The following is a 13,475-nucleotide window of genomic DNA, read 5'->3' as shown; positions in this document are numbered from 1 at the left end:
TGTTGTCATGTTCTACTTCCACAAAACAATGGTTAGATGTACTGGACAGGTTTTAAGCTTAGGAAATACAAGTTCACAGGCTGTACAACTGCCAACATCATCTCACAGACATGCAGAAAGAGGAAATTCAACTCATCTGATGTTTGTTTTTCTTTAACATTCTATTAAAGCAAAGCAGCTCCATAATGAGATTACTGCGTTTTATCTCTTAATTGTATCCAGATATGGAAAAGAGATTTACAGCTAGTGGCTTGTATACAGTACAATATTTTAAAGCTAATTATGATAGAGCATTACTATTGTCACACAATGAAATACTTATTCTACTGTTATGAATCAATATCATTTTCTAAAATTTATTGTAATTACATTTTTAACTGGATATACACCCTGCTAAATTCTGAAACAGCCAGTTATATAAATACAATTCTTTTAAATCCAGGATGATATCAGCATAAAATATTTTAATTAAATAGATTGCAAAAAAGGAGAAAAAATGACATTAAGTAGCTTTCCATTACTAAAGCCAGCTGAAAGTCAAGTCTTGAAAGTATTCAAGGTTTTATTTTTGAACTCTGCCATTGTCCATGGAAGCATGGATACACATCCTCCCCAAATGCTGTATTAATAGTTTGATTGTTCATTGAAGACTACCTAGCACCTGGCTTTTGTTTCCATTACTCCACGCAGAGAGGAAATCATATTACAGTATTTATCTTCCTAAATCCCCAGGGTTGAAAACGTCTAAAAGTCTTGTCTTTGCTTATGGATCAAATACAGTAAACAATAAAAAGCTAAGCAATGAGTTTTAAAATAACATTGTATCAAAATTCCTCTGTTCAAAAATATTGGTGTAGATGGTGAAAACCTCTGTTTGATCTGACAGTTTTAATTACTTAACTTTTAAAAACAGTGTCCCTATGTGATGATACCTTGATCATACAGGCCATCAATGCAAACTATAATTCAAGTATTTATAAGCTGATACTGCAAATTAGCTGTAACACGCTGCACACATTTCAAAGTACATCTTTAAGCTTGATTTTCCCGAACAAATATTCACAATAGGGACAAATGAAGTCTTGACCACAGGCTTATCACAGCATGTTTGCAAACCTTACCTGAGTATGGGATACCTCTTCCCCCTCTCCACTCAGTGGCAAAGAGACAAGTAAAAGGCATTTGTTTATCTCAGCCGAACCAAGCAGCAGTTTAAAACCTACCTGAGCTCCAGCCATATCAATGAACATTGTTTTCAACACTCTTATACCTGTATTTCATGTATTTATGATCCAATCCACATTACATTTACATACACTAAGGTAAATTAAACCAGTTACATTTTGGTGAGTTAAAATGAATCACAACTTAGAGATGAAGTAAAACAGTAATATCAAGTATTTAGAAACACTTTACTTCTTAACAAGTTACTGAAAGGATTTAACTACATATTATATTGCCAGTATGTTGGTGGAAGTTGTCAGATTCTGAAGTTGATTCTACACTTGATGGCATATTATCCAAGTAATTTCATGAATAAATATTGCAGAATGCAATATCTGAAAACTATCAAGAAATTTCATTTAACCAGCAGCTCACCACTAGGGAAAAACCTCACAGTACATCCTATGTTTTTTTCAAGAATATATGCTTTCAGCCAACTCTGGATCATCCTTCAGTATCATTATGCAATAAATAAATGTTTATGTTAACACTTAGCATACTCTATAAGGTCATCGATTTTCTATTTATCTGAAGAGCCCACATTATCTAGGAAGGCTTTTCAGTATTCTTGTGATCCAGATTTCATTGCAGACATTATTCACTCCAAATTTAAGTCTTTTATCTGTCTGCCAAGTGTTAAATAATATTGGGTTACTGCCTGTATCATTATATTTTTACTGCAGCTCTTCACAGATTAAGATTCAAATCCTTTGAATTTAGTAGGATTTTAACAGCAATTCAAGCAGCATAAGTCTTAGCTCTGTCCACCTAATTGTGACACGTGCATTTCTAAGCTCTCTAAGTGCCCACAGAAGCTGTATTTACCTGCTGTGTGTATCCTGTCACCGGATCCTTGGCAGCCATCCTCATCATCACAATCTCCGCTTGACTCCATCTCCTCACTTCTTCCACCCCCACTGCCAGCGTCTCGGGGACTCCATCTCTCCAGCTTCAATTTTGCCTTCTCAGCATCCAGCTGAAATGGAAGAAGTGGCAAACCAACAATGGTCAGACTATTTACACAGTTCCTACCCCTGGCGACCTGGTTTGTAAAGCAACAAACACTTTCTCATGTACTTTCAAGAGCAGCTCCTCAAGCTGGAGGCTGTTTCTGGCAATGGCATTCAAATATTTTGGAATAACAGATTATGCAACCAAATGTTCTCCACCGTAGATGACCAGGGGCACTTAGCAACTTTTAATTGAAAACATCACATCTACCAGTGCTGTTCCTACACCTTTTCCTTTGCCAACCACAGTTTGGGGAACACTTGCTAATGATGGTACAATCTGCCAGCTGTCCAAGTACTTGTTTTGAGTGATTACAGTTGAAGACCATGATAAACTTCACAGCTGAGGGCATTTGCTACTTTTCATGATGGGCTTGGTCACTTGGAGACCTTGTCCCTGGATATGACCTTTAAGATGGTGCCATTTAAGATGCCTGTACCAACTGCATGTTGTTCATTAGATTTCACTTAAAATATGTTTTTAGGACTGAGTATAGAATAAGAAAACCTTTTCTAAAATAAATCTAAATATGTCATACTAGGTCATGCTTGCTCCAACAACATATTTACCCCCCAAACTCAGCTGTTTGATCTTTAGGTAACTCTTTCTCCTGCTGTCACCACAAACAGCTGCCTACTATTAGCACTGTGGAAATAAATGATTTTTCAGCTCACTGGTAGTTCCAAAAGATGAAAAATCCTATTTCCTTGGGAGTGAATCTAAATCCAGCCTGTGCAGGGCACACCAAGAGCAGAACTATCTGGTTAAAAAAAAAAAACCCAAATGGCTCAGACTAATAAACCGTGTTATAAGGCAAATATTCGTCAAGCAAGGATGGTCCAGGAGAAGCCTGAACCTTTCCCCCACACCTGAGGAGCACTGACCAAATGGGAAGACTCTGTACTGCCCTCAGAGACTCTGCGCTGCTGTCAGATTGTGGATCTATCCAGTACCCTCAATCACAAGTATCTTCCTCCTAAAGAATTCCAGATCCATTTCAGGCTTTGTGATCTGCTTCATCCCAGAGGACTGATTATTCTTGGTACTGAGCAAAACGTATTTTGAAATGTAACACTTTGGAGATTCAAACACTAAAAGGAGGTGTTCTGGGAGCTGTGGGTGAACTGCAGCACAAGGCTAATACAGCTGTATTAACTGGACTGAAAGGATGGTGATGGATGCAGCAATTTCTCTGTACTGGGAAGCTTTGTGTCACAGTCTCTTTCTTCTTCAGATGCTGGGAGCTGCCATCCTCCACTCCGGGGCTGACAAATGCTTGGAGCAGTGCGGCAGAGATCCAGTTCTGTGGAACAACAGATGCCAACTTCTACATGGCAGAACTCAGGAAACTTTGCAGCCTTTCACTGAAGAGATCAGTTTGCTCCTTCTGAAGACACAAGTAACTCCACAGTGCAGTGGGAAGATCAGTAAGTGGGAGGAGAGGGTATGGACTCCAGTGGGGAAGCGCACTGTACACTCTCTAATTGTTACTGCATGTCTGTTTTTTATAAACCAGTTGCTTAATGTTGAGCCTTGTTACTCACAGCCATGAAGACTGATGTCATGGCAATACAAAACAACATTTTCTTAAACAATTGGAAAATTTTGCCTACGAGGGTGAAAGATAACTCAGCTCTTTCACAAATTTATTGGGTCCTGACCATATTAGAAAAGACTCATTCATTCTTAGTTATAATTCTTCAGAATGAAAAGAAATGGCTGAGTGGCACACAGAACAGACACAAAATTTAATAAAAGCTTTTAATGACTGTTTCCCAGTCAGAGCAGAAATGTTTACTGCCTGTTAAGGCACTCCTTTTCAAAAATTTGATTTCATTCATTGCCCATGGTCCAAATCCTGACCTCTGCTCAAAACAAGTAATACTTGAACCAAATAGGCCCCACCTCCAAACAAGAAGCTGAACTTTCCAGCATGGTGCACTGCAGCATTTCTGGGTTCTAGTGCCTTCACTGCAGCAAGAGAGGAGCTGTAGCCCAGATCTGCATCTCCTCCGCATCTCTGAAGGCACATCCAGCCCTTTCTTGGCTTGTCAGCAGAGAGGGCCACCAAATTACCCAGAGCCCTGATATCCAGGTTCACCATGACCACTTCACATCAACTCAGGTGCAATCTACCAACCCTTTTCACCTTGGATACCCTTTCCCAGCCTCTTTACAACAGAGCTTTTATGTCCTGTGGCTACCACTCACCTAGAACGATGGACCAGAGCCTGACTTTGTGCATCAGTAATGGTTTATCTACAAATAAATCATTCCAGGAGATGGAATAGTGTAGCCACATCAGTGAGGAGCTTCAGACACACCATGCAACTCTGTTGAGTAGGCAATGTCATCATTTCATAGTGACTTGTGACCCAGCACCCTTCTCATTTTCAGATTCTGAAGGCACAGCTGTCCTTTGGCTACTGCCACAGGACTTCAGTGAGATCCGTGTTTCAGTGCAATAGCAAAGCTCATGCCAGCATGTGCCAATCTCCTTTTTTTCACAGAATAATAGAAACCTGTCCTAAAGGCCTGAAACTGCACCAAAATAGCACAGACTGCATCAGGTTGGACTGGGATGGTGCAGGCTTTAGAAGATCATAATGCAAGACATTAACCATCACTTTTTACTCTCTGGGTCCAGGGGGTGGGTATGGGCAGGGGATGCCTGCTGTACTTTGTGGCTGTGGGACTGGGAGGTCCCCAGCAGAGAACCTGGTGGTCACCTGAAGGTTCAGGTCATCTTCTGAGACACACTGGCAGACACAGATCTGTTAAAAGACCCCCCAACAATTCTCCAGGCCACTGCCACCAAGCACAAATCTCCCTGCTTCCCCAGATGGCTGTAGGGAGAACCACAGTCCCTTGCTCGTATTTAACACTGAGGAGCAGAGATTGGAGTCAGTTGTGGCATTTCTATCATTGCTTAAGAGCCACTCTTAAACCCGCCTTATTCTGGTGACTCTTTCCCTGCCAGCTGACAAATGATGCCACCCAGCCACCTCTGGCAGCTCTGCACAACAGCTCCTGCCTGGAAGCGTCCTGTTCTGGGGCTGAGAATTGATGCCTTGGTTAAATAATTGCAATGAATTGCAGGCCGGGCCCTGGAGCTTGTGCCTTTACCTTCACAAAGCACAAGATACCTGCTGCCTAAGATTCCAGGGAATACTAGAATCTTAACAGCTTAAAAATTAAGTCTTCAAGTTTTTGCCATATGTGAAAGATAATTTTTTTTTTCCTCTTGAAAAGGTTATATAAATAGATCAATAAGATTTGTACAGTCCAACTGGAAACTGACTTAAATCAGGAATTTTCCCAACTGCAATAAGCTTTGGATCAGGTTCATAAACCTCTGAAGGGTTTCTGAGAAACTATATACTGCTTCTGTGGGAAAGTTTTAGTATCTGTATCTGACTCAGCTTAAAGGTAAAAATCACATATTACTATTCAGCTCTGAGTCAGACACAGATGACTCTCCCGCATGGATTTTATTTATTCCAGCAAAGGCCCCAACCTTAAGTGATATTAAAAAAAAAGTTCTGCTGACATAAGGTTTTCTGGAGAAGAAAGAATTCATATGAGAGTGGCTCCTGTATTTCTCCCCTATTAATACTTCATGATGTAGCACACGCACTCCCAGTCACATAAAAGAGTCCTTCAGACTTCAGAGGCTTCAAAGAGTCCGTGACACACAACCCCTGAGCTCTCCACAATGAGTCTAACCCTAATTCTCACTCTGAACACACGTGTGTCACAATACAAATTCATTCTCACAGTTTCTCATGAAGGCATGTTCCACTTGAATACTTCCACACCTTAATTAAATAATAACTGTTTCACTGCATGAAAACCATTCTATAAAAAGGTGCCAATTTCTATCTGTTTCATCGATCAGTCTGTTTTCTGAGGGGTCATATATGCATGTGTATCTGAGGGGATGACTTCAAGCTGTAGGATAATAACCCCAATTAATCAGAAAATAGGTTTTAAAACTGTATTTTACACCACAGTTTCAGACTTCTCAGGTCAGTGAACACAACAATGAAAATACTCTCATTGAATAAAGCCACCTAAAACTTGTGTGCTTGTAATATTCAGAAACAAATTCCATAGAATAATTGTTCCTGAGGGATTTGTTAACTAGTTTTCTACATGACAGATTGCACTGTGAATGCTTTTTCCCTCTGAAGAGTCAGCTTTGAGGTGAAATGTGACTTGTGTCCACTCGCCATGTGAGCACTTGTATCACTTGCTGGTGTTTCCAGTGGGAGGAAAAATCAGCTGATTATACGCTGCATTTAGAAATTGTAAGCTAAGCATGTCTTTTCTCAAGGTACTTACAAGTAGCTGCCTTTTTAAAAGTGCCCTAGTGACACAAATATGATTTGCAGAGACAAAGCATTTTTTCCAGCTTATGCACAAATAATGCACAAAGCCTAATCTTGAAAAGAGTCATAAATGACTCAATCCTTCCACTCATTTATTTAAAAATAAAAAATCCTTTCTAAACCATTATTAGGTCAGAAATGACTACAACTGGAAAAGACAATGTGCCTTTGTTTTCAGCCTGTTATATACATTTTTTGTTAGGAACTGACATACTGCTTTAGGCATAAAGCTGCATTTTACTGGGGCCTTGTGACTGAGCAGATGTTCTGTCATTTCACAAAACAATAGCAGCATAACAAATTTTAGACATAACTGCCATATATATGCTTATTCCAAGTGGGACCTCTCCTCTGAGATAACATTTATGGTTAATTTTTCTCCAAATATGCTCATAGCTCTTTTATAAAAGCATTTGGCAGTTGCTTTTGTTTCTTCATGTTATCTAGCACTCATATATTACAACGTAAGTAAGAAAAATAAACTTACTTAGCTTCAACTTTGTCAGACATTTTCTTTGGTTTGTTCTTCCCTTGTCTCTATTTCACAGAACCCCAAAAAGGCCTGATGCATTATCCCCTTCTAGTTTCTTCAGGAAGTAGAACAACTCAAGGAGGTAACTCCTAAATCCCCTTTCTACCTGAAGGGAACAGACATCCAACCTTCTGTAGCAACCAACACCCCCAGCCTTCCTTCTGCTGTGTTTATTCAGGTCCTTACAATAACCTTTGCATGACACATCCTGCTTTACAAGTCACCTGGACACATTACAGTAATTTAATTGAACAGCTATACATAATTTATGGGACACAGTTATGGGCTGACAATGGCTTTAGAATTTTATTCACATCCCTCCAGACCAGACCTTTTCAGCTTGGGAACTGGACCAACACTGGTGGATTCCTTTGTTCCGTGGTTTTCTCTCCAGCCTAAGCACCTCACATTTACATCCACTGATATTTGTATTTGTTGTCTATGCTGGTGCTCCTAGCACATATAAATATGCTGTATTTTTATATGCTAGGAGCACCGGCATAGACAATAATACATACACACACTGAAGGGGAAGGCTCTCTTCAAGCACATGGGAACGTGCCAAGTGCAAGTCTCAGAAAGTGGGGCCTGACACCTTTCTTTTGCCCTCCGCCTCAGTGTCTCTCCACTCAAGCTACACAGCAATTTCAAAGTTCTTTTTCCATTTTTGATATTTTTTTTCCAGATTTTTTTTGCTTTGTTCTCCCATCAAGTTTCTCAGGATAACCCTACCTGCTCTGTCTTGGTTTGTGACATTGCAGCTCCCCACAGAGCCACCTTTTGGATAAATGGCACAAACTTCTGGTTGAGCAGGACAGGCTTACAAGATCCAGCAGCAGAAGGGTCACAGTAACAGAAAGTTTCCTTGGGATCACTACATGTGGCAGGGGAAATGACACAGCTGCTTCTAATGTCTTTTACATGCTGTTTTTCATCTTCTGCTTCATTCTAGAATTATTTTGTTCCAAGTATGTCTATTATTTGACCAACCCTCCCACTGTTTCTGAGCATCTTTAGTATGAGGTGTACATCTTTTGGGAAGGTCAGGACTTGTTTTCTGACTTTATCCAACTTTTTAAAGCCAAAAAGCTGTTGGAATTGGTGTTTTTGTTTGTTCTGACTTGCTTTTATTCACATCAAATCACTAAATTACTGCTTTCAGAAAAACAACATCTGTATTCCTACAATTGCTTTAGATTCTTATGGTTTCAGTGGAAGCTTCTTGTAAACATTCCTTTATTTTCTCTGTATGTTTTTCTCCTGATTTTAGAGCCCTAGCTTCTCCACACACACTTTCAAATCCTCTGTCACTGAGGCTTTGTATTTGCCCAAGTCTGTCTCTATCTGTGATTCTTTTTTTTCTCTTGGTTTATGCAGGTTGACTCATTACCCTCTCCATGATATTTTTGTTGCCAGATGACACACTGTATACCTACAAATCCACACTTTCACTTATCTTTGACTACTTTTCACTTCTCCTCTGAGTCCTTCCTCCAATCTGGCTCTGTCTCTCTGATTTCCTGGATAGTCCACTGCAGATCCATACCCCACAGCAGAGGAACTAAAAGTATTTCTTTCTGGTTGGATTACAAATGTTTCAGCAGGAATCTGAAGATGGTTTTTAGAGATTCACTTTGTTATACTGCACAATTAATGCTTCTATTTTTATAGTTTACGGTTTTTGTTTTCCAACTGCTTCTTCAAGGTGAGCTTGTTTCTAGGAAAGTGCTAGCACCAGGAGCAGCTTAATATTCACTGAATTAAATTACACAAGCTACATATGTTCTCATATTTACTGATGACACTGTGAAGGAGCAACCAGAGTGTGCACTCACAGAATCTTATCGCCATTAGCAAGAGCTTCATAGTAACAGCTTAGGTAAACTGTCACCTAAAAAGTATTAATTGTGACTGATGTGAAGTGAGCACAAATTAAAAAACCTCAACTTATTCTAGTTCATAATGTGCTTAAACAGATGTTTAAAGAGAAGAAAGAAAATCTGATTTAAATTCAACAAGTCAACTGGGGCAAGGAAGCAGCAGACACCTCTCCTTGATGTCTTGTCTCGGTGTTGGACTGTAACTTTTTGGTATTACATGATGCACTAAAGAAAATCCTTCTGATCTGGTATCTAATATGCCTAACTCAGACATAGATGTTGGGTTACTCTCTGTCACAGGTATGAATTTCACCTTTAGACATAAAATGTAGTGTAGTGTTGCCCAAAAACATAACTGGCTTTTTAAGTTGCAGTACATGTAGTTTGAAAAGAGAGCATATGGCCGAAAAATCTGTCGTGTTACATTGAAGACTCTCTGCATCTTGTTAAGGTAAAAAAAAAAGGTAAACAATTACAATAAAATTGTAATAAATGGTAATAAATATGTAACATAAACAATTATTGGTGAGGAATAGGCAGTAGTTGCTTACAAAGACCTCTGACTCTTCAAAGTAGTTCACTTTGAGGAAGAAAAAATCACCTTTAGACAGCATAGTGTACTCTTTCCCAAAAATAAAATCTAGTACTAGTTGCTTACAGGAGACCCTTGACCCTTCAAAATAGTTCATTATTGGGGACAGGGTCTGTTTGATACAACAACTTCAGAGGCAGAGGGTTGCTGTGAGTGCCCACAAGGTACTGAGAATGACATAAATAAACCAGAAGTTTGGTTTAAAGATTAAGAATGTAAATGATAGGAAATAGTAGGTACGTCTGTCTCTTTTCAGTGGGTTCTTGCTTCCCCCTCAGCTGTCTGTGCACGATATTCACCACAGTATGGCTCAAATTCCAAGTTTTGTATAGACACAATATACTAAGAGCCTTCCCTGAAAAGACCATAGCCCAAAGATGACTGGGAGCATCTGGTTATTGTTGGTAAAAGGTATCTTGCCTTTCCCTTAAATGCAGAGACATCTCTGAGAATAAAAGAAGCATAGAAAAAAAAAAAAAAGGTGGAAACAAGCATTTTAACTATCAGAGTGATGAGTTCTGGGAGCAGCTTCCCATGATGAAGGTGAGGACAAAAATTCTCAAGCATTTGCAAGACCTGGATGAATAAATCCATGAGGAGAGATGCCTGTGATGTCAATGAGCTACACGTGGTATTTTAGAAGATGTCTTCCAGACTTCTATGCTGTATCTCTACACTCCACTAGTTTCTAATATTAGAAAATTGATTTGTAAAATCCCAAACCAGAACTAGCCCCATTAGCAATTAGGAGTGGGTTTTTTTCCTTGCTTCTCTGACTTCTATATGGGAGAATTCTGTCCACCTAGCAAATTATGTCCATTCTTTCTCTCCTCTAGGCTAAGAATGAAACCTCTTAATTGTGCCTGAAGTCAAAATGTGGTTCAAAAAATGTATTAATTATTACTGGGGCTTAATATGGTTTACAAATGAGCTCTGACTCATCAGGGTTTAGATGTCTAATAATAGCCAAGGACCTTCTGTCTGATCAGACTCGGGAAGTGTGAAATGACAAGTGCCCGCAATCAGCAGGCTGGTCACACTCCATCAGCCCTGAAATGGCACCCTTCTGATAGGCTGCACGTTTTTATGGGCTAAGTGAGTAAACAGTGGCCAATCTAAATTGTCTAAGGAGCAGAGCCAACCTTCCTCCTTGCTTTGTACTCTGACAGCAATTACCTTTGTTATTTACTGAGGGAAATGTTCATGACATGCTCCAGTGCATGTTAATACTGTTCCATGTTCTTGGATAATTATCTATTTTCAAGCTCTATGTTGGGGAACATAATTTTCTTAGTATGAAAAGTTTGACATTTCATTGGAAAGACTTGTGAACCATCAAAGTCTCTCATTACTTGGTAGCACTCAATGGACCCAGGCTTCGGATTTGACATTTCGTGTGAAAACATGACAGAAACAGGGATCTGCTTAGTCTCCTCCACACTAAATCACAGCAACGAAGCACTAAAATACAATATGGAATGAAGTATGGAAAATATGGTAAGAAGATGGGTAACGATGTTTGTCATCCATTTAACATGTATCAATGTGGGAGATAAATCACCAGCTATTTATTACATAAGCTAACTAGCTTTAATGACACTGCAACCCAAACTCACATATAAAAATAATCCCACTGTCTCAGGGCCACCACACTTCTCTGAAATCTTGAATATCATAAATATGTCGAATTATTTAGAAAGTGCCACATGTACAGGAAAAGAAAGAGGAAAAAAAAAGGATTGGAGCCTATGCTGCTATGAATCAGCAAACTGAATTCTGTGGAGCTGCTCCAGTTGGTTCCACATGAAGGGCCAGCCCAGATTTTTTCTGTTTGGAAAAGCATGGTGTTGTAACAGAACAGAAAAATGCATTTCATGTTGCATAAGTTTGACAGAAGAAAAGACTCTCTTTCCAGATGTTGTACTCCCATGGTTTCATGGTAACATCTGAGGACATGATTGAATGCTTTTGCTAAATCATTTTTATTTAAAAAGGGAAGAAGAGGGAAGAAAATATACTTCTGCAAGCAGCAGCTGTCACTGCAGCTTTTTTCTTATGGTTTTTCCTACAGCTTTTCACTGATGGCTTCCATGGAGGTTCTGTGCCGTCACAAAGATTGAGTTCACAATACTGTGTTTTTACCAGTGAGTCTCTCTCCTCACAGAACTCAGGATCCGTTAAATTTGATTAAAATTGGCTAAAGAGTAGAAAAGCTACAGCAGGAGTGGCAAGGCTGAGAGGCAGGGACGCAGCAGAGCACATTACATAAGCCGTGTTTGTTTATGAAACCAGGTTAAAATACAACATAAGGGCAAACAACCAACTGCCCTTGGCAGATCACCAGTGAAATTTCTGGAGAGCAGGAAGAGTTCTTTGTCTGATGCAGCTCTGCTTTTCCCCTCACAGGTTTAAATTCTGTTCAGGCTCAGACAGGCACAGTAAATGGAAAAAGGTCAGTGCATCGGTCTTCACGGAATATCATCTGCTCCTACTGCCTTTTGAGAGCCACTAACAAGATAATCTGATCACAAAGATCAAAAGCTCTCTTGTGGTGCACTGGGGAAATTGATAACTGCATCCTCCTATGCTGGATATCCTATAATTCAGAGCTGGGAACTGGCCCACATTTACCAAAGATGTAAAGTGGCTTTGAAAGTCTGTCTTTATCTCTCATTCACACTATATAAAGGTATTTCCAGGGAGAGAATAGGAATGTTCAGAACAGGGCTCCAGACTTGTGCTACCAGCACTTTACTGCAGGACTCATTTAAGCCATTTCAGCACATCCAAGCAACCATCATTTGCCCTGATGTTTTACACTTATATTTTATACTTATTAATTCAGAATGTTTTCTTGACAAGTGACTAAGTTCCCACTTAATCAAACAGAATAATTTTCACTGATGTATCTTCTGAGATTTCTGAAGTTTCTCCATTCCATTTTTTATTTCACAAAAAATTTAATTCTTCATTTAATTAAAACAATCATCCTATTTTCTCCATTGATGGGTCTCAATTAGATTCTACTCTTGTACAGCTCTGTAGACTTCACCTAAATTTCAAGCAGTGCTCAAAAAGAGCGAAGGAAAGATGTCAGCTCTGCTAAAGACAAGAGAGAATTCTGGACTGGAGCTGGCTTCTGTTACTGTTAAGACCTAGTTTGGAATAGGTGAAAATCCAGAAAAATGACCTGAGAACCACCAGTATAAGACAGTCAGTGGAAAACAAAACATTCTACTGATATTGTTTTCCTCCTTCTCAGCAAGATGCTCTCCATTTCATTTGTATTTAATCTTTCTTGCCCGGTCCTCTTCACTGCTTACTTGTGACCCACCCCTGTCATTTTTGCCTTCTCATGGAGCAGCATTCTCTTTCCTGCCTAAATGCAGTCATCTATTCAGCTGAGCATGAGGATTCTTGGTCACTTCTATTTGAATGCATCATTAGGTTTTACATGTGGAAGCTCTTCTTCCCCTGGAGACCAGTCCCTTGTGGACTGCAGCAGCTCTGCCCAGCAGATACACACTGAAGGCCTGCGAGGACCGTTCCATCCTCTCACCTGTGTCTCTTCCCTGCCTTAGACCTCTGGAGAATAAGGCTGGCCTACCTTTAAATTTTGCTCTCTCACAGCTTTTATACCACTCAGAATCTTCCTTTATGCAGGGATTCTCAGTGGAAACAAGGAGGAATCAACCCCAGGGATCTCACCACTGACCACCAGCAAGTTTCCCCACTGTCCGGGAAATTCTAGATGAGCTTCTCCGCAATACAGTGCTCTAGGGGAGAAATGTAGGCTGGAAAAGCTCATACATTTTCATGGACAGGGATGTTATTCAAGGTAAGAT

The 13,475-nt window shown here is 39.7% G+C and overlaps 1 protein-coding gene across 4 annotated transcripts in view; it reads right to left on the bottom strand.

Moving 5' to 3' along the window:
• The window catches only part of LOC104693055 (glypican-5-like), a 338,825-nt gene that overhangs the window by 92,930 nt on the left and 232,420 nt on the right, over nt 1-13,475 (bottom strand). For all 4 annotated transcript variants that reach the window (XM_039556826.1, XM_039556825.1, XM_039556828.1 and 1 more), the window contains one exon: nt 2,050-2,200. In XM_039556826.1, coding sequence (XP_039412760.1) covers nt 2,050-2,200 — 151 coding nt within the window. The remainder of the gene's footprint in view (nt 1-2,049; nt 2,201-13,475) is intronic.

The sequence above is a fragment of the Corvus cornix genome, chromosome 9, assembly GCF_000738735.6.
Source record: "Corvus cornix cornix isolate S_Up_H32 chromosome 9, ASM73873v5, whole genome shotgun sequence".
NCBI lineage: Eukaryota > Metazoa > Chordata > Aves > Passeriformes > Corvidae > Corvus > Corvus cornix.
This window is presented reverse-complemented; position numbering and strand designations above follow the sequence as displayed.